Raw genomic sequence first — 18,311 nt, 5'->3', positions numbered from 1 at the left:
AGATTCTTTTGGGGTCCGAACGATGAACATAATTACAGACGAGGAGACTGAGACGATCCTCGATGAACCTCTTAGGCTGCTTGGACAGGAGGAGTGAGACGTCAGTTACAACCGTAATGGCTAATTACACTTTCACACCACATGGATGACTTTATATAGCGAGAATAAACCGGTGTATCAGAGATATACGAGCTGCAAACACTGGTTGTTTCTCATGTAACTGTCGAGTTGCGTAGAGATTATGTTGCAGGCGACTCTCAGCGTGCAGCGAGTTGCCTGAAGCCAGCATTAGAGTGAAGGGCAGCAGAAGCGGCCTGATGGTCAGGAGATCAGGAGTTTGTGCTCCTACAGAATAATCAGAGCTCAGGAAGAGCTGTGTGTTACTGCGGCTTCCTGTCTGAGTCTGAGAGACGGACCAGCCTGCAGCTACAATAACCTCAGACACACACACACCTGCAGAGAGAGAGAGAGAGAGACAGACAGAGAGAGACAGAGATTTTAGGGGGTTAAATGGGGGTCTTTTATAGATGCCCTGTCTATAAACACAATAGAAAACCAGTTTCACAGTGATGAAGACTCTAATGGTTGAAAGTGTGAGAGAGAGAGAGAGAGAGAGAGAGAGAGAGAGAGAGAGAGAGAGAGAGACAGAAAAAGAGAGAGACAGAAAGAGAGAGAGAGAGAGAAAGACAGAGAGAGACAGAGAGAAGGAGAGAGAGACAGAAAAAGACAGACAGAGAGAGAGAGAGAGAGAGAAGCACACAAAAGGAGAAAAGGAGAGAGAGTGAGAGAGAGAGAGTTTTAGGGGGTTAAATGGGGGTCTTTTATAGATGCCCTGTCTATAAACACAATAGAAAACCAGTTTCACAGTGATGAAGACTCTAATGGTTGAAAGTGAGAGAGAGAGAGACAGAAAAAGAGAGAAAGAGAGAGAAGCACACACACAGAGAGAGAGAGAGAGAGAGAGAAAGAGAGAGAGAGAGAGAGAGAGAGAGAGAAGCACATGGAAAAGGAGAGAGAGAGTGAGATAGAGAGAAAGACAGAAAAACAGAGAGAGAGGGAGAGAGAGTAGCACAAAGAAAGGGAGAGAGAGAGAGAGAGAGTTTTAGGGGGTTAAATGGGGGTCTTTTATAGATGCCCTGTCTATAGACACAATAGAAAACCAGTTAATGTGTCACAGTGACAAAGACTCTAATGGTTGACAGTGATGTGTCTCTCTCTATGGAAGCTGACAGACACAAAAACTGAGCGTAAACGTTCCCACTGTAAAGAACTAAACGTTTTACTTAGTTTCATTAAAATATCTGTTTCAAAAACCTCACACTGCACACACTGCATCTATATAGTAAGTGGAGCTGATAAAATGGACAATGAGCGTAGAAACAAGGAGGTGGTCATAATGTTATGCCTGACCGGTGTAAATGACCAAAATGTAACTGAGCAAAAAGCAAATTCCGTTCTTTACACTAATTCAGGAGAGTTCAAATCCATCCCAGTTACATGGAACTGAATATGTAACTGGTTACTGCTCAGCTCTCACCATCAGACAAGTCCGTCTCTTAAAAACCTCAGTGCTTCGGTCAGTGCTGTCATTTACAGTGAAATCACAGCATCCTGCTATTGATGTCACATCGGCACCATCTGTAGGTCAGCAGAGGTAATTACACACTCAGTAGCAGTGACGAGTTTGTCTTTTCTGACATTTTGCAGAAGAGAAGAAGGACCTGCTCCTCTCAAACAGTTTCCCAGACCCCCGAGCTGTCCCTGCACAAGGGCCCCAGGGACCCCCAGGACCCACAGGTCAGTCCAGCATAATACAGCATTAAATCAGTGTTTCCTTAAATAGATAGCCATGCTATACGTCCAAACCTGTCCAGACAGCCCTGCTAATGAGTGAGTAAAGAGGTATTGTATCCATAGAAAAGCATTAACCAATAGAATGGGACACTCTGGAGTGGCTGCTCATGAGCCCAATGTTAAGCGTAGGCTGGAGGGGTGTGAAGCCCCCCAGCATTGGGCTGTGGAGCAGTGGAGCTGTGTTCTCTGGAGTGTTGGAGCTCCATCCAATACCTTTGGGATGAGTTGGAGATCCAGAACTGACCATCCAACATCAGTACCTGACCTCACTAATGCTCAATCAAATTCTCACAGCAATGTTCCAGCATCTAGTGTAAAGCCTTCCCAGAAGAGTAGAGGCTGTTACAGCAGCACAGACTCACTATTAATATCCTTAATTTCAGAAGAAACCTTGGCGCCTTCAAACCTTTGGTGACTATGCTTAAAGGGCAATTCCACCAAGTTTTCAAAATTGCTGCATAATTCACCAACCTTTGTTAAAATTAGATGTAATCAGAGTGATTCAGAGTGGTTTGGTGTGAAATCGTTCAGATTTCTGTACAGTGGTGGTGATGGGAACCAGGGGTTGCCATGACTACAACACAAATATAGACATTTTATTTACTATCAAAACCACCAGTGAACCTACACGAGTCTTCTGAGTTTTTATACGGAACGTTGATGATGTGAAAATAGTGATAAATCATCATGAATAGATTTAAAAATATGTTTTATGCCAAAACATTATCCTGTGAGGGAGCTTTTAGAGGTGGACATCTGGTTCCTATCACCACCACTGTGAACAATTTTGACTCTGTAAGTTTATCTAGAACAGAGCGTTTCACACCAAACCACTCTGAACGACTCTGTTTACATCTCAACCACTTAAGTATGCAGAAAATTGGAAAGATCGGTGGAATTGCCCTTCAGGGACAGGATTAGTTTCCGATTAGAGTGCTGGAGGAAAAAATTGACTTCTTACTTACTCATCTGCTGTTCCTGCACTGCGCAAAATGTGTCTTGACAAGTAAAATTGTCTTAAATGTAGTTGACATATCTAATATTTCTCATTTTGAGAATGTTTTAAGCTTATTTGAAGATAATTTCACTTATTTCTGGGCATTTTTTACTTGCTTAAGGTGATTTCACTGCACTGTATTGGTGGATAATATTGCTGGTTTCAAGTATGTTTCAGAAACAAGCAAACATATTTGCCTACATAAGCTGGGATAAGAGCTGGAGCCTCTCCCAGCTGTCACTGGGCGGAAGGCAGGATAAATGATCTTAAAAATAAGGTTACAACAGTCTCAAAATGAGAAAGATGAGATATATCGACTAGATTTAAGACCATTTCACATGCAAAGTGACCGTTTTTCGCAGTGTACTTTAAAAAACTGATGAAAAATGTGTATTTATGGCTGAATTTGAACTGTTTTAATATTTTTGCACGGCCTGTACTGTTCCACTGACGCCGACAGCAAGTTGTGAACTGCAGCCCTTTTCTCCAAGTTCACATCGCTCTGCCATAAATTATTCTCTCTAATCGAACACAATTACAAACAGCAGAGTCTGATGTTCTTGTAGAGGAGAAAATACGACTCTCTGTTGGACAGAGAGAAACTCTGAATGTTCTGCAGTGGGAGTACAGAGTTTCATCTGATTTCAGAGTCTGGATTCAGGCCCAGCAGTTTGTTCCTGCATCACGCACATGTGTGTGTGTGTGTGTGTGTGTGTGTGTGTGTGTGTGTGTGTGTGCGTGCAGGCCTCTTCTGTACACATGATAAGTGATGATAACATATTATTACACTGCAGAACATCTTGGCAAGTGAAATTATCCTAAATCTAGTCAAAATACCTCATATTATTGCTCATTATGAACCTGTTAAGAGTACTGCAGGATTATTCTTACAAGCAAAAGATGATTTCACCAGATAAAATGACTTACAATATGTGAAAATATTTATATCTTAACAACAGTCTCATAAGGGGAAATATTAGATATATTGACTCTGATTATGATGATTTCAGTTGTGAGGATTTTGTGAAGTAACTTTGTAAAAGCAAATTGTTTCTATGAACTTAATTCAGTTATGCCACACATTTCCATTCAGCTAAATAGAGCATGGAACGAAACTGAAATCAGTGCGGTTTATTTGGGTTTAGTTGGAGCGTAATTCCCCGTTCAGTTTCACAGAAAACATTTACTGTAAAACGACATAATTCGCTGATTTAATGTCAACATATGTTCAGTTTGTTCAGCCCAGGAGTGCTGCTAGTGTAGATTAGACGTCAAAACAAGACCAACATACATAGAAACAGAGTTTAGGCTGCAAAACATGCACCAATCAGGCATAACATTATGATCCTCGTTTCTACGCTCATTGTCCATTTTATCAGCTCCACTTACTATATAGGTGCACTTTGTAGTTCTACAGTTACAGACTGTAGTCCATCTGTTTCTCTGATACTTTGTTAGCCCCCTTTTACCCTGTTCTTCAGTGGTCAGGACCCCCATGGACCCTCACACAGCAGGTACTATTTGGGTGGTGGATCATTCTCAGCACTGCAGTGACACTGACGTGGTGGTGGTGTGTTAGTGTGTGTTGCGCTGGTCCGAGTGGATCAGACACAGCAGTGCTGCTGGAGTTTTTAAACACCTCAGTGTCACTGCTGGACTGAGAATAGTCCACCAACCAAAAATATCCAGCCAACAGCGTCCTGTGGGCAGCGTCCTGTGGGCAGCGTCCTGTGACCACTGATGAAGGACAGGAGGATGACCAACACAAACCGTGCAGCAGCAGATGAGCTATCGTCTCTGACTTCACATCTACAAGGTGGACCGACAAGGTAGGAGTGTCTAATAGAGTGGACAGTGAGTGGACACAGTGTTTAAAAACTCCAGCAGCACTGCTGTGTCTGATCCACTCGTACCAGCACAACACACACTAACACACCACGTCAGTGTTACTGCAGTGCTGAGAATGATCCACCACCCAAACAGTACCTGCTCTGTGAGGGTCCATGGGGGTCCTGACCACTGAAGAACAGGGTAAAAGGGGGCTAACAAAGTATCAGAGAAACAGATGGACTACAGTCTGTAACTGTAGAACTACAAAGTGCACCTATATAGTAAGTGGAGCTGATAAAATGGACAATGAGCGTAGAAACAAGGAGGAGGTCATAATGTTATGCCTGATCGGTGTATAGTATGAATGTTATACTTATGATACTTGTGCAGTTAACACTGCCCAGACGATGTGAGGACAGTTTCTTGTGCAAAGCTCTGCCTCATAGCAACTCTAATTTTATTAGACTTGATAATAGAAAATAGCTTTCCTTAAATATGAAACACATTCCCTTCCTCGGACAGAAGGCTTCTCTGATTCTGTGGGCAGGACTGGATATTGGAAATCAAAGCTACTGTCTAAAGCGCATGTGGTTTGTCCAGCTGCATATGATTTATCCGCAGGCCTGATCTGGCCTGTATGCCACAGTCTGAGCAGCTCTAGCATGTCAGCGTGCACTTTTTGATTCTCTGTCTTTGTAAATGAGCCTCGATGAACACAGATTCTGACTGGCGCCTGGTGAATCTCACACAGTCAGGCCTCTGGCTACACAAAGATTGTAGCAAAACAGCTTACAGTGCAAGAAAGCCCGCTGCACGATCGCATTTCAAAAGGCCAGCTGACCTATTCGTAGGAACCGTGGCTAGAAGTTTTACACAACGTTGGCAAAAACTCAAATCAGACTGCAACCATGTTTGTTTTGAGTCGCTATGTACGGTTGACTAATAATTCAACCCCTTGAAATGGCCAAATTTTATGACACACTTCTATAATCTCAGCTCGGCCAGTTTGCGTCTCTGTAGTTACTGAACAATAAGCCTTAGTCTGTAATAATCCTGGGATTTTAAGGGGTTAAAGACAATATCATATCATGGACATTTACATTTACAGCATTTAGCAGACACTCTTATCCAGGTGCTTTGTGTATCTAGAGAAAGTATCTTTCCCAGTTACAAGTAAGTCAGAGAGAAAGCCAGTCCTGAGCTCAGATACTGCTGGAAACAAAAGTCCATGTTGATACCCAGAGAAAAAAGAACAGAGTTAAACGCAGTGCAGTGCAATACATTACAATAAGTGCAGCACAAAACATTACAATGAATACTTAACTCAGTGCTCACTTAAGTGCTGTATAAAGAGACGTGTCTTCAGTCTGTGTTTGAAGACCGCGAGAGACTCTGCTGTTCAGACAGTGGGAGTTCGTTCCACCACCTGGGCTCCAGGACAGAGAACAGTCTTGATGCTTGTCTTCCACGCGTCTTGAAGGATGGCGGGTCGAGCCGAGCTGCACTCAAAGCTCGAAGGTACAGTTCGAGTTTTGACCATTGCCATCAGGGAGGGAGGAACTGGTCCGTTTTTGGCTTTCTAGGCGTCAGGGTTTTAAATCTGATGCAGCTACAGGAAGCCAGTAAGGAGAGCGCAGCAGTGGAGTGACGTGACTGAAGATTGAAGACGAGTCTTGCTGCTGCATTCTGGATGAGTTGCAGAGGCTTGATGGCCGCATAGGAAGACCAGCCAAGAGCGAGTTGCAGTAGTCAAGCAGTGAGATGACAAGAGACTGAACGAGCACCTGGGCGGCCTCTCGAGTGAAGAAAGGTCGGATCCTCCAGATGTTGTACAGGAGGAACCTGCATGACCGAGTTAGGTTCACGATGTGAGCGGAGAACGATAACTGGCCATCCAGAACCACTCCAAGACTTCTTGGCTCTACAGACGGAACAATCAGAGAGTTCTCGAATGAGATGGCGAGATCATGATGAGGACCTGTAGCTGCAGGGATGAACAGCAGCTCAGTCTTGGAAAACAGAATGGCCCTTAAGTTGCGTACTGTCGAATCTGATGCACATGCAAATTTCACAGACAGTTTTATTATTCATCACTTTCATCTTTCGTCTCTACGATGAAACGTGCGTCTAGTAGGAATGTTTCAATTTAAGCGTAATAGTTAACCTGAGATAAATGCCTGATTTTTGGTTAACTAACCAGGACTATTATCAATATCATCTATAATCCCAATAATAAGAATACAAAAAGAAAAAATATATACTAGTATTGTGCGTATCCAGAACAAAGGTGGATGTTGGTATTTTACATGCACACTGATATAAGCGACTGTTGCACGTTCCATTCCATTGACGTCACACTTGTTGCCATTGCCATATTGTTGACATAACACCAGTCAATGCAGCGATGACCAGAGCCGGTCAATGAGGAGACTGGCCTCTTCCTATTTCCCCTATTATATCAAAAAGCAGGACTGCAAAGCACTCCTCAGTGAATGGGAGTGAATGGAGCTTAACGGCTAAAATCAAAAAAGTTAAAATACAGGGAGATTCACTCGAAAGAGCCCCCGAATATTCTGTAATAACTCTCTCTAGGATGAACAATCTGAACAAAACAATGTGCAATGTGCTCCTCAGTATATGGACCTTCCAACAAGCAAGGATGCCCCTGTGTCGGATCGCTGAGGTACAGCTGCGCCAGACAGCCGTCGAGACGGTTAACCTCCGTTTGCAACTTCCGGGTGCATACCCCCGTACCCCTTCGTCTTATCCCCTTAGTCACTTGACTTCTCATCAGGATGGTGGTGTACAGTATTGAGCAGCACGTCAAAATATGTAGTGTATTTTTTGGGTTCAGATTGCTTCATCCTAACGGGAGTTACAACAGAATATTCGGGGCCTCTTTCGAGTGAATCTCCCTGTAGTTTCTAATCACTCGCCCAAAACATTCCTTTCATAGAAAGTAGAAAGATGTATTTCACTAAAAAAGCAAAGAAAACACCTGTATATTTCCTTTTTTCTGCAGCAAATGCGTTGTGGGCAGCAGGAGGTCAGCAGTAAGGCTAGTGTTAATGCTGAGTGTTGATTGGTTGGCGAGTGAAGCAGCTCATTGGCTGAGGCGCCGTTTTAATCTCCTACAACTCGAGTTCAAAAGAATTTTAAGAATATAAGTGGTGTTAAAATGTTTTATGCTGATTATCTGTGTTCAGAAAATGAATGCGTTCTTTCATATTAAACCTATTTAAGCATTTATGAATTATGATTGTGCTCAAACGCTCCATATTAACCCATTCATTTGGAGCGCCCTCTAGTGTTTGAGAAACCCAGAAGACATTACTGAGTGGTAATTCTCTTGTCTACAAATTCTCTGGTGATGACAGTGGTGGCAGCGGCGCTCGTAGAGCCACCATTTGTGCAGTGTTAGTTCACAAAGCATCCTGACAGACAAAATATAGCCATGTTGTGCTGCGTGATTAATGGCCTTAGTGACAACAGCAGCAGAAATTTAAACGCTGTAAGCTTTTACAGTGTCCCGGCTGTCCGATCGTCGCGAGGGGAAAGAGGCTGAGGAGCTGAGCCAGCCAAAGAGAAACTCATTTGAGAGAATGAACTGGAGAAACTTTAAGCATCTCCTCATAATGTTGGCAAAGTCTGCTCTCATCAGTCTGACACAGTGAGAGAGTCAGGAGTTCTGGAGTTTTCCAGTGTCGACAATTATTCCTAATTGGCAATTAACAATGATCGATGATTCAGTTTTGCAGCCATTGATGTCGAGATCTTTTATGCTAGACAATGAATGAAGATGAGAGAAAGCTAGCACGTTAGCAGGGCTCACGTTAGCTTGAGCTAACATCAAGCTAATACTGATTAACCCCACCAAACACAGATAAGCAGCTGTTAATCAGTTTTGTGATGACGACAGCGTTTGATGGTGTAATTCAGGCGTGTCGAACTGGGGTTTCTAGTGCTGTGGAGATCAGTGTTTACCCTCATCTCACGCTCTGAATTCAGATCATGAAGGCCTTGCTAATTAGCTAATGAGCTGAATCAGGTGTTTAATGAGGCAGTGAGTTGACGTCTGCAGTGTTTTGGCCCGTGAGGAAAGAAGGAATATGGCTAACCCTTCCACAGACCTAATAGTTATAATTCTACCCATTTGTATGCTTTTAGCTTCTGCTGTGCTCAGGCTGATGCAGTATTTACTGTAATTATACATGTCTGGATATGTTACTGAGGGCAATAATGCAAGAATGGGACTCCAGGATAACATGGATTTAGTGTGAGTCAATATTTGTGTTCACATTTTCTTGATAATTATTATGCTGATGAAATGTCAACAATAAGGCCACAGGATGCTTGTTCAGAGTTTTGGAAATGCTATTTATACAAAACAAACCTAGCCTAGAAGAATCTCTGCAATAAAACAGTGTTTAAATATTTTAAAATAGTCACACTGCACAATCTTCCATTTACAAAAACCAAAGAAATTTTGTTTATTTCACATTTTATTCTTTCCAGTCGTCGTAATAGAAACACTATAAAGTTTGGTCAGCAGGGGGAGCCGTGCACTCACGTTAGCATATGTTCACCTAGTAGGTCTGCAGTAGTTTAGCCCCACCCATTCATTTAGTTCTACACAGCTGGTCAGCCTGACAGCGGTAGGGCTATTTCAATTGCCTTTGTAGTTCCCTGCAAAGGCTGCGTTCACATTACCAGGTTGAAGTGGCACAAATCAGATTTTTTGCCCGAATGTGACTCAGATCTGATGTTTTCAGGGCTGTGAGGACACAAATCTGATCTTTTCAAATCCGACCTGAACCACTTTAGCTACGTTCACATTACAAGCCTCATTGCTCAAATCCAATCTCTCTGACTCGATGGTTCACACTCGTTTAGGTAAGTGATTCAAATCTGTCATTGATGTGATGAACCGGCGTCCTGAAATGACCCTCATGAGCTCATCCTACTCAGTAACGTCACGTGAATGAATCACTGCATCATCAGCACAAACTAACGAGCAGAACGAGCTTCGCTGAGAAGATCATTAACTCTGATCAGCTCTCAGCTTCATTATTAGAGCGAGACGAAGGAGAAAAAGGTGAGATGAGCTGCTTTTCCACCGTTTACAGGCTTTAACTTCTGTTCGGCGCTGCTGCCATGGTAACGCTGAATGATGGCGCACGCGCCGTGGAACAAAATATGAATTTTAATGAATGATTTCCCAGTGATACCATGAACTGCCTATTAACCATATATGAATTAAACCATTCTAAAACTGTGTAAGACAGTGGATAAGAATCATGTGATCAGTGGTATTAAAAGCTGTTTGAGGATAAAGAGAGTTTGGGAAATGGTCAGGTAAACATGAATTATGACCACAAAAGTGCATAATTAAAACTATGTGGGTTGAAAAACAGTTTTTGTGGAGAGTTTTTGTACAGCTGGCTCTCGGCGTCCCTCTGAGACGCATATCAGCAATTTTATCAGCATATCGGTCAGTAGGAGTCAATAGTAAGTCAGGCATCGGTTTTATTAGCAAATAAAGTCATCGTAACCTCAGTGACACGTCCATTATTCAGTCTCAGCTTGTTTGGAGTCCAGTTTGGACCGCGCCGCTGAGGGTTTTGCATCATTGCACAAACTTTTAACTTTCTCGAACTTTTCACGCCGTATTTTAGTTCTTATCTGTTTGTCTGCTAAAGTGTCGTCCGCACATCTGAGCTCCATTGTGAAATCTGCTCAGTGATGTATCGCCGTGCGTTCATCTCGACAGGGGCCTGCAGCTCCCCTGCCTGGAAAAAGATAGCCAAACATGGAGAGGATTGTGTGTCAGTATCCTTTTTATCAGTGAAATCACTCAAACTGACTCTGCTCTGGGTCTGGGCTGGCTGAGTGAGCCGTGTCCGTGTGGGAGAGGACAGATTTAAGAGGTGTTTGTGTAGAGTAGGATACATTTAAAGCCTGTACATGTATTATCGCTGTAGTAGAGGCTGTCTGACATAGGGTATATTTTGGTTCTTCCATCTGAATTTACATGACCAAATCATAAGGCAAATTATTCAGTAACTGCATGAAATAAATACATTTTTATTTTATTTATTAATTTATATTTTTTTGTAAAAGCTCCCCTTAAATTAACAGAACATGTGTTTTATGATCTACACGTATTGCTATATGCTTACAATTTACCGCTGAAAGCCAAAAATCTTAGACTCTCTTTGTATTATTTTATAAAAGTCATTTTCACAGAGCAGATCACTGAAGAGACGCCATCTGTTTATAGCTTAGCCCAGATTCGTGGAAAAATTCAGCTTCTTTTATTATAAGGGTTTAAAATTAAATTTAATTAAATTTAAAATTAAATTTAAAATTACATCACCCATATATTTGACTGGATAGAAGACAGCTCTCATACAACCCCCACCTTTTGAATGTAGCTTATGAAATATGAAAGTTATGAAGAATATGAGGAAGTGCGTTTTGGAACCACCGGTGGTCCCAAGGAGTTGAAGAGGGCTCATGTCATGGAATTTTGCCTCATTGAAATAAGAGTTGAAACAAGTTTCACGCCACAGGCCGTATATGGAAACAAAGCTGCAAAAAAAAACTTGTTTGGAAAGGTTTTTGTGATGTCACAAACATGCATTTACATACACCCACCTATTCAGCCGGCAGCGGTTTAGCTACGCCCATTCACACTGAAGTAATAAGGAGTGTTTCAGCTTGAACTGTTTTTTTTTTAATTAGGCACAACACATGGCAGCCAATCAGAACAGAGCTCATTTACATGTACCAATCTTAAAGGGACAGTAACAGCCTGTATAAGTCTAAGGGGTAGAGAGAGGTTGAAAAATGGTCATGTAAGCATGAATTATGACTGTTTTTAGTACTTAAAGATATATTATGATAAGTGGACCGCACCAGGCATCCATCCCCTGGGCTCTGATGATGGCCAGCTGACAGGAAGGTGGAGCCTGAACCCCAAGTGCAGACGACAGCCTGCGATGATGGCAGGGTGGGGTGGACGCCACTCAAGTCCCGAGCCCCACCTCCTGGGCACCACCTCTTGTCCTGCAACGAGGCCTCATGTTCGATCCAGGTGGCCGAGCTGCGGAGCGAGGGCGATGACAGGGAGGTGGAACAACAACCCTGCCGTTATCATCCTACCCTTGCTGTCACTGTGGGCTGTTGTCTGCACTCAGGGTTCAGTCCCCACCTTCTTGCCAGCTCTTGTGGCCATCATTGGAGCCCAGTGGTCAAGTGCCTGGCACATGACTCCTAAGAGGAAAAAGAAAATACAAGAAAAATATAGGATATGGGCTTTTTAGTGTCCGTACCCGTTATAACAGTGGTGACCTGTGACAGACAGAGCCAGGTCTTCGGTTTGGGCCGTAAATATTACAACTAAAAAGCTCAACTCTATGATAATTTCTACTAGCATCCGTATGAGATTTCAGAGACACTTCATTTTGAGTGGTCTTTTTTAGATTAAACAACACTCAACAAACTCTCAGTACCAAGTCAAATGATGGTTAGGATTAGATTTTGGGCTGAGGTTAAGGTTAGGGTTAGGATCAGGGCCAGGGTGAGGGTTAGGCGTTGGGTAAGGTTGGTAAGGTTAAGTTTAGCATAATGGAAATAACATATTACCAATTCATCTACTTAATGTAAGTAATGTATCAACAGAACATCTTCACAATGTTTACTTCAGCGTATTCAGATGCCTCACTGATACTCTGTTAAGAGTTTATTAATCATCTACAAAGGACCACTCCAGATAAAGTGTTACCAAGATTTCTAATAACATGGTAGTGCTTAGATAATGCTTGCGCACATGAGCATTCCTAGAAATCTTCTTTGAAGACCTGGAAGGCCCTGAATTTATGATTATCGGTAGACTAATATGTAACTGGAGGGCATAAGAAGTCTATAGATAGTATCTGCAGCCATATTGTTGACATTCCAGCAGCACGATGTGTCTGAGCGGTCAATGCCAGCTTTGGCTTCTAATTCGAGATCTCAAGAAAACGTCCGTTTAATCAGAGGTGTTGATCTGTACCAAATCAATAAGTGGTCTTTGAGTACTGATTATGCACTGTTGCCCACAATAACAAATACAGACATCCGTAATTACCTTAAATACTGCTCCAGCCTACACATCGCAGGTGCTAAAGGCATACAAATCACTAGAATCATCATTATTTAGTCTGTGGAAGGTTTTCTGGTTCATACACAAGCTGAACAATCTTGAAAGGATGCTGGTTTGCTAATAGTTGTGGTCAGTTAGGCCTCAAGCATGAAGCGCTACTGTTGTAAACACTGTGAAAGCTTTTCTCTAGTATTTACTACGTTGTGTCTGCCCTTTTGTAGGCCCCCCAGGACCCAGAGGCCCTGCAGGACCCCCAGGACCCATCGGACAAAGTGTGAGTGTGTGTGTTTGTGTGTGTGTGTGTGTGTGTGTGTGTGTGTGTTTGTGTGTGTGTGCTTGTTTTGGTATATTTTCAGGACAAAAAGTCCCTGACATTCAAGTTCAAGTTCATTTTGTGATCAAATTGTGATAAAACCAGAGAAAACAGGGATAAACAGGGAGCATAATACAGAAAAGTGCTCTTCACAAAAGCTCTTTTTCATGGTTCCTGAGGTTAAGACTAGGATTAAACTTAGACTAAGATTCTTATTACATATAGTATCACATATACGTATACTTATTGCATATATGAAGTACATCTGAGTCATATTGTTAAATATATGTTCTTTTGGTCCAGTGAACATGAGATTTACACACAATGTGAAGGGCAACATGTATTTTCAAATTATATCAAAAACTAAAAAAACGGAGATACAAGGTTTTGATCCGACAGCAGCGATGTACATATATAAGACACATTATTACATACAGGCACTTATATATATATATATACATACTGCATATTGGGCATATATGTGACTCCATGTCCTGAACTGGGATAAAAACCAACATATAAACGTATATAAGCATTAATACTGTGCATGTTTTAATGTATTTCTGTGCTTTTATGTCCTCAGGGGAAGCCCGGGACTCCTGGTTTGCAAGGCCCTGTGGGGCCAAAGGGCGAGCGAGGAGAGAGAGTGAGTATAAGACCCTAAAATACGAAAGAACCCAAAAGTAATGTGTACCATCCACTCATTCTCACCTACACCATCACACATGTCCTTCTTTTCTCCTCACTCTGACCCCGCAGGGCCCTCTGGGATATCCAGGAGAGAGAGGATTCAAAGGGGAGCCGGTAAGATGGACAGCGTGTTTGGTTTACAGAGTTTTATTTGGCTTTTCCTGCCGTAATGCACCCACTCCAACTCAGGAGGGGCTTTTTAATGAGCTGATTAGTGGGATCAGGTACGTTAGTGCAGGGAAATCACCTAAACTGGTAAAGCAGGACCATCAGTTTGTTCTTACTAATAAAATGTTTACTCTATCATTAAAGAGTAACTCCACCCTAAGATCTTTTTTTTCATTAACAGCTGAAATGCTCTGCTCTGTAATAACAAAAGACACCAGCCTTGATTAAAATGTGAACACATCTTTCCAAACTGTAAAAATATCATTTTTATCATGGTCAGTTCCGCCTCTGCAGCGCCCCCTCTGGTTCAACTCTGCTATAGGCACGGATGATGTCACAGTATGCAAATCAGTCAAACTACGTTAACGCCCCCGATGCCGCCCTGCTTGTGCCGCACTCATAAATATAAAAGCATAGGACTTGCGCTGAGCTAAACACCCCCAGCACCACCTCACAAGGCTGCGATATGCCGGCTATTTGTACCAACTGTAAATAACCCAGTTAATCTGAGCTTAGATTGTAATGAAGATGTTGGACCGAATAAGTGAGGATTTTTGCGAGTTTCCATAAAGCTGCTGGTGTTGCATCCGATTCACGTTTCCCATCGCAACTCAGACTCTCGGGCGCGACTCACTGAACAGACATCAACGGGAAGCAACACTGGAACTACGGAACGCGAAACGGTTCAGGAAAGGGTTAGTTAAATGGCCGTTGTTACTGATGGTGTTGACCTTTCATCCGTACAGCCTTCCTCAAACGCTTTTCGCGCTTTTTGTATTTCCAGTGGGTTACAGTAAATTTCCGGCTTTCACTGTAATTTACTGAAGTATTTTAACAGTATATAACAGTAAAATAGATAAATTAAGCTAAAAACAGTATCAGGAAACACATTCATTCAGCATGTTTTGCACTGTATATAAAAATTATAACAAAAAAATATGCATAATGTGAAACAGTAATTAACAGTACATTTGAAAGCAGCTACAGCTTTATGAGTTGATAATAAGCTTCATGAGAATTGATTTATTACTTTCAGTAATATTACATTTACATTGATGGCTCTTATCCAGAGCAACTTACTATTTGACCATTTTACAGAGGAAGGTGAAGGGTAGTGTTAGGAGTCTTGCCCAAGGACGCCTAGGCTACGTTCACATAGCAGGTAAAAGGGCCCAAATCTGATCTTTTTCTTCATATGCGACACAGATGTGTGTCTGTGTGTCAGTGTGAACAGGTAAACACACTGAATCTGATGTTTTCAATTCCGATTTGAGACGCTTTCATGTGGTACTGAAATCCGATACGTATCCAATCTGCGGCAATGCGACGGAATTCATGCATCTTTTACGTCAATCAGCTCCACATTCGTCACAATTTCGCACTGCTGAGACTCATAAACATTTAGTCTGATGTTTCTGTACCAAAAATTAGAAGAGTGTTTGAAGAGATTTTAAAAGAAATGCTGAACGCAGCCGTAGGAGAACGAGGCTGCAGCGTCAAAGAACAGATAAAAGTCTGAAAGCAGAGTTTAAAGAATCTGAGGACACAAACCAAAGAAGTGACCGCGCCCTTTTTACAGCAAACTCGAACACATTCTGGGTGACGAGCCCAGCTGTCAGTCAGTGAAGCTTCATGATGGCTCCTGTGATGCTGGTGAAGATGAAGCTGATCCTCCGGGAGCGACTGGCGTTCGTTCTTAGTCATGATTGTTTACCTCCGGATGAGCCGCATGAAGCTCTGTTCTTTTGCGCCTGCGGGTCGGTTTAGGAGCTGATCTGTTCAGACTGATGTCGCATTCAGATCACATTTAAAAGATAATGTGAACAGCCAAACAAAATAATCAGATTTGGTGAGAAAATCAGATTTGGGCCACTTTTACCTGCTGTGTGAACGTAGCCTTATTGGGGTAGTGTAGGGTGCTGCTCAGGTGGGGGATTGAACCCCAGGCTACAGCATGGAAGGCAGGGGTGTTACCCACTATACTATACCACCCCCTACTTTCATCTATTTCATTACTTTCTTTACATTCACATGAACCTGAACATGAAACATGAAAATCTCTTTCATATTTTTTTTAATCTAAATGTGAAAAAACGCATCTGCACACTTAAATCTGAGTGTAGAGGTGCTTTTTTTCACATTTAGATTTTATTTTTTAGCACCTTAGCCAAGACTGTTACTGGATAAGCAGCGTTTTTCTCCTTGATTTTTTATAATTTTTGAAATAAAAAAGTTTTTTTAAAAAATTTAGATTTTAGTTTCATTTTTAGACAAAAAAAATTGTTCAGAAAATGTTATCCCATGTTTCCACGTCACTACCGAAACAGAAAGAGTTTTAGTCTGTGGGCGGAGCCTTATTTTAGCCACGCCCCTGTATTTAGAGCAGGAAGTGAGGCTGCATCCCTCATGGCCACATGGTGAGCAGTTAGATCCCATTGTTTTGAAGTAAATGAGTCCCAAAGTCTGAAAATCAGTGTGGAACATTAAGAATCGTCATATTTTCTGCAGTTCAGCACTTTTTAGTGTTTTAATGTAAAATGTGATGATTTTCTGTGTGAACAGCTGTTCAAAGCTGTGTTTGCTGAGTTTTTGAGCTCAAAATGAGCTAAAATTGTCACTGAAACAGTCACTACTGACACATTTGGTACAGTTTGGTAGAGTTATGATTGTTTTGGTAGTGACAAAATGGAATGTTCAGTCATTAGTTTTATTAAAATAATAATAATTACGGTTTAGAGTCACTCAGAGCAAAAGGATTTTAGTGTAAAGTCCAAAATCAGTTAAAAGTCCCAAATGTGTTTCAGTGCTGACTTTGAACCAGTTTAGTAGAATCATCCATAAACATAAAGGTATTTTATTAAAATATATATATATATATATATATATATATATATATATATATATATATATATATATATATATGTATAAATTATAAGTTATATATTTATAGAAGTTATTAATGTTGGTATTGGCCCAGAAATTTCCTAACACACTTTAAAAAGTTGGTTCTTCAAAGGTTCTTCAGTGAAGGCAATGGTTCTACTTAGAACCATGAGTTGTGTATAGAACCATTTCATTTTTAAATAGTTCTTTGTGCGGTGAAATCGTTCTTCAGATTGATGGAGAATGTGTTGTATATGGTTCTATATAGCACCAAAAAGGGTTCTTCTGTTCTCAGAATGGTTCTATATAGAACTATATACAACATCAATCTGAAGAACCATGTCACCATGCAAAGAGCCATTTAAGCATGCAAATGGGTATATGTCAAACTCATGGTTCTAAACAGAACCACTCCTTTTACTAAAGAACCTTTGAAGAACCCTCTTTTTGGTTCAATACACAACCATGAGTTATGTACAGAACCATTTCATTCTTAAATGGTTCTTTGCTCGGTGAAATGGTTCTTCAGATTGATTGAGAATGTGTTGTATATGGTTCTGTATAGCACCAAAAAGGGTTCTTCTGTTGTTACAAGCCTCACATCGGATCTATAGCAGAACCCTTTTAGTGCTATACAGAACCATTCTCAGAATGGTTCTATATAGAACTATATACAACATAAATCTGAAGAACCATGTCACCATGCAAAGAGCCATTTAAGCATGCTAATGGGTGTATGTCAAACTCATGGTTCTAAACAGAACCACTCCTTTTACTAAAGAACCCTCTTTTTTCACATCGTTCCTGAATGGTTCTTTGCGCGGTGAAATGGTTCTTCAGATTGATGCAGAATGTGTTGTATATGGTTCTGTATAGCACCAAAAAGGGTTCTTCTGTTGTTACAAGCCTCACGTCGTATCTGTAGCAGAACCCTGTTCAGTGCTATATAATAACTATATAGAACACCAATCTGAAGAACCATGTCACCATGCAGAGAACCATTTGAGCATACAAATGGGTGTATGTCAAGCTCATGGTTCCAAACAGAACCCTTCCTTTTACTAAAGAACTTTTGAAGAACCCTCTTTTTTAACCATTTAAACATTTCCTCCGTAGGGTGAACCGGGACCGAAGGGCGAGCCCGGAGAGAAAGGCCTTCCGGTAAGCGTGTTTGGGACGGACCTGCTGGTCTCCATGTTCTACACCTACCCCCCTCCCCTTATAGGAGAGGGCAGGGGAGAGAGCTGCCTCTGGGGCTGTTATGCACTGTCTGAGCCATGTTGACTGTGTTTAAATGTGTACAGTTTGAACTGAAGACAGATTTTGCTGAGTTTATGCAGAAGTAATGTCTCTTCTGTGACTGCCTGTCTCTTTCTGCCTCCTAATCGTTGTGCTAGAGCGATTTGAACGTAAGGGATTTTCGGCCTTTT

General features: G+C 41.6%; 1 protein-coding gene across 2 annotated transcripts in view; it reads left to right on the top strand.

Moving 5' to 3' along the window:
• The window catches only part of emid1 (EMI domain containing 1), a 162,593-nt gene that overhangs the window by 131,575 nt on the left and 12,707 nt on the right, over positions 1–18,311 (top strand). For both annotated transcript variants that reach the window (XM_036598627.1, XM_036598628.1), the window contains exons 10-14: positions 1,708–1,797; positions 13,049–13,101; positions 13,724–13,786; positions 13,900–13,944; positions 17,998–18,042. In XM_036598627.1, coding sequence (XP_036454520.1) covers positions 1,708–1,797; positions 13,049–13,101; positions 13,724–13,786; positions 13,900–13,944; positions 17,998–18,042 — 296 coding nt within the window. The remainder of the gene's footprint in view (positions 1–1,707; positions 1,798–13,048; positions 13,102–13,723; positions 13,787–13,899; positions 13,945–17,997; positions 18,043–18,311) is intronic.

The sequence above is a fragment of the Colossoma macropomum genome, unplaced genomic scaffold (genome assembly GCF_904425465.1).
Source record: "Colossoma macropomum unplaced genomic scaffold, Colossoma_macropomum, whole genome shotgun sequence".
Lineage (NCBI taxonomy): Eukaryota > Metazoa > Chordata > Actinopteri > Characiformes > Serrasalmidae > Colossoma > Colossoma macropomum.
This window is presented reverse-complemented; position numbering and strand designations above follow the sequence as displayed.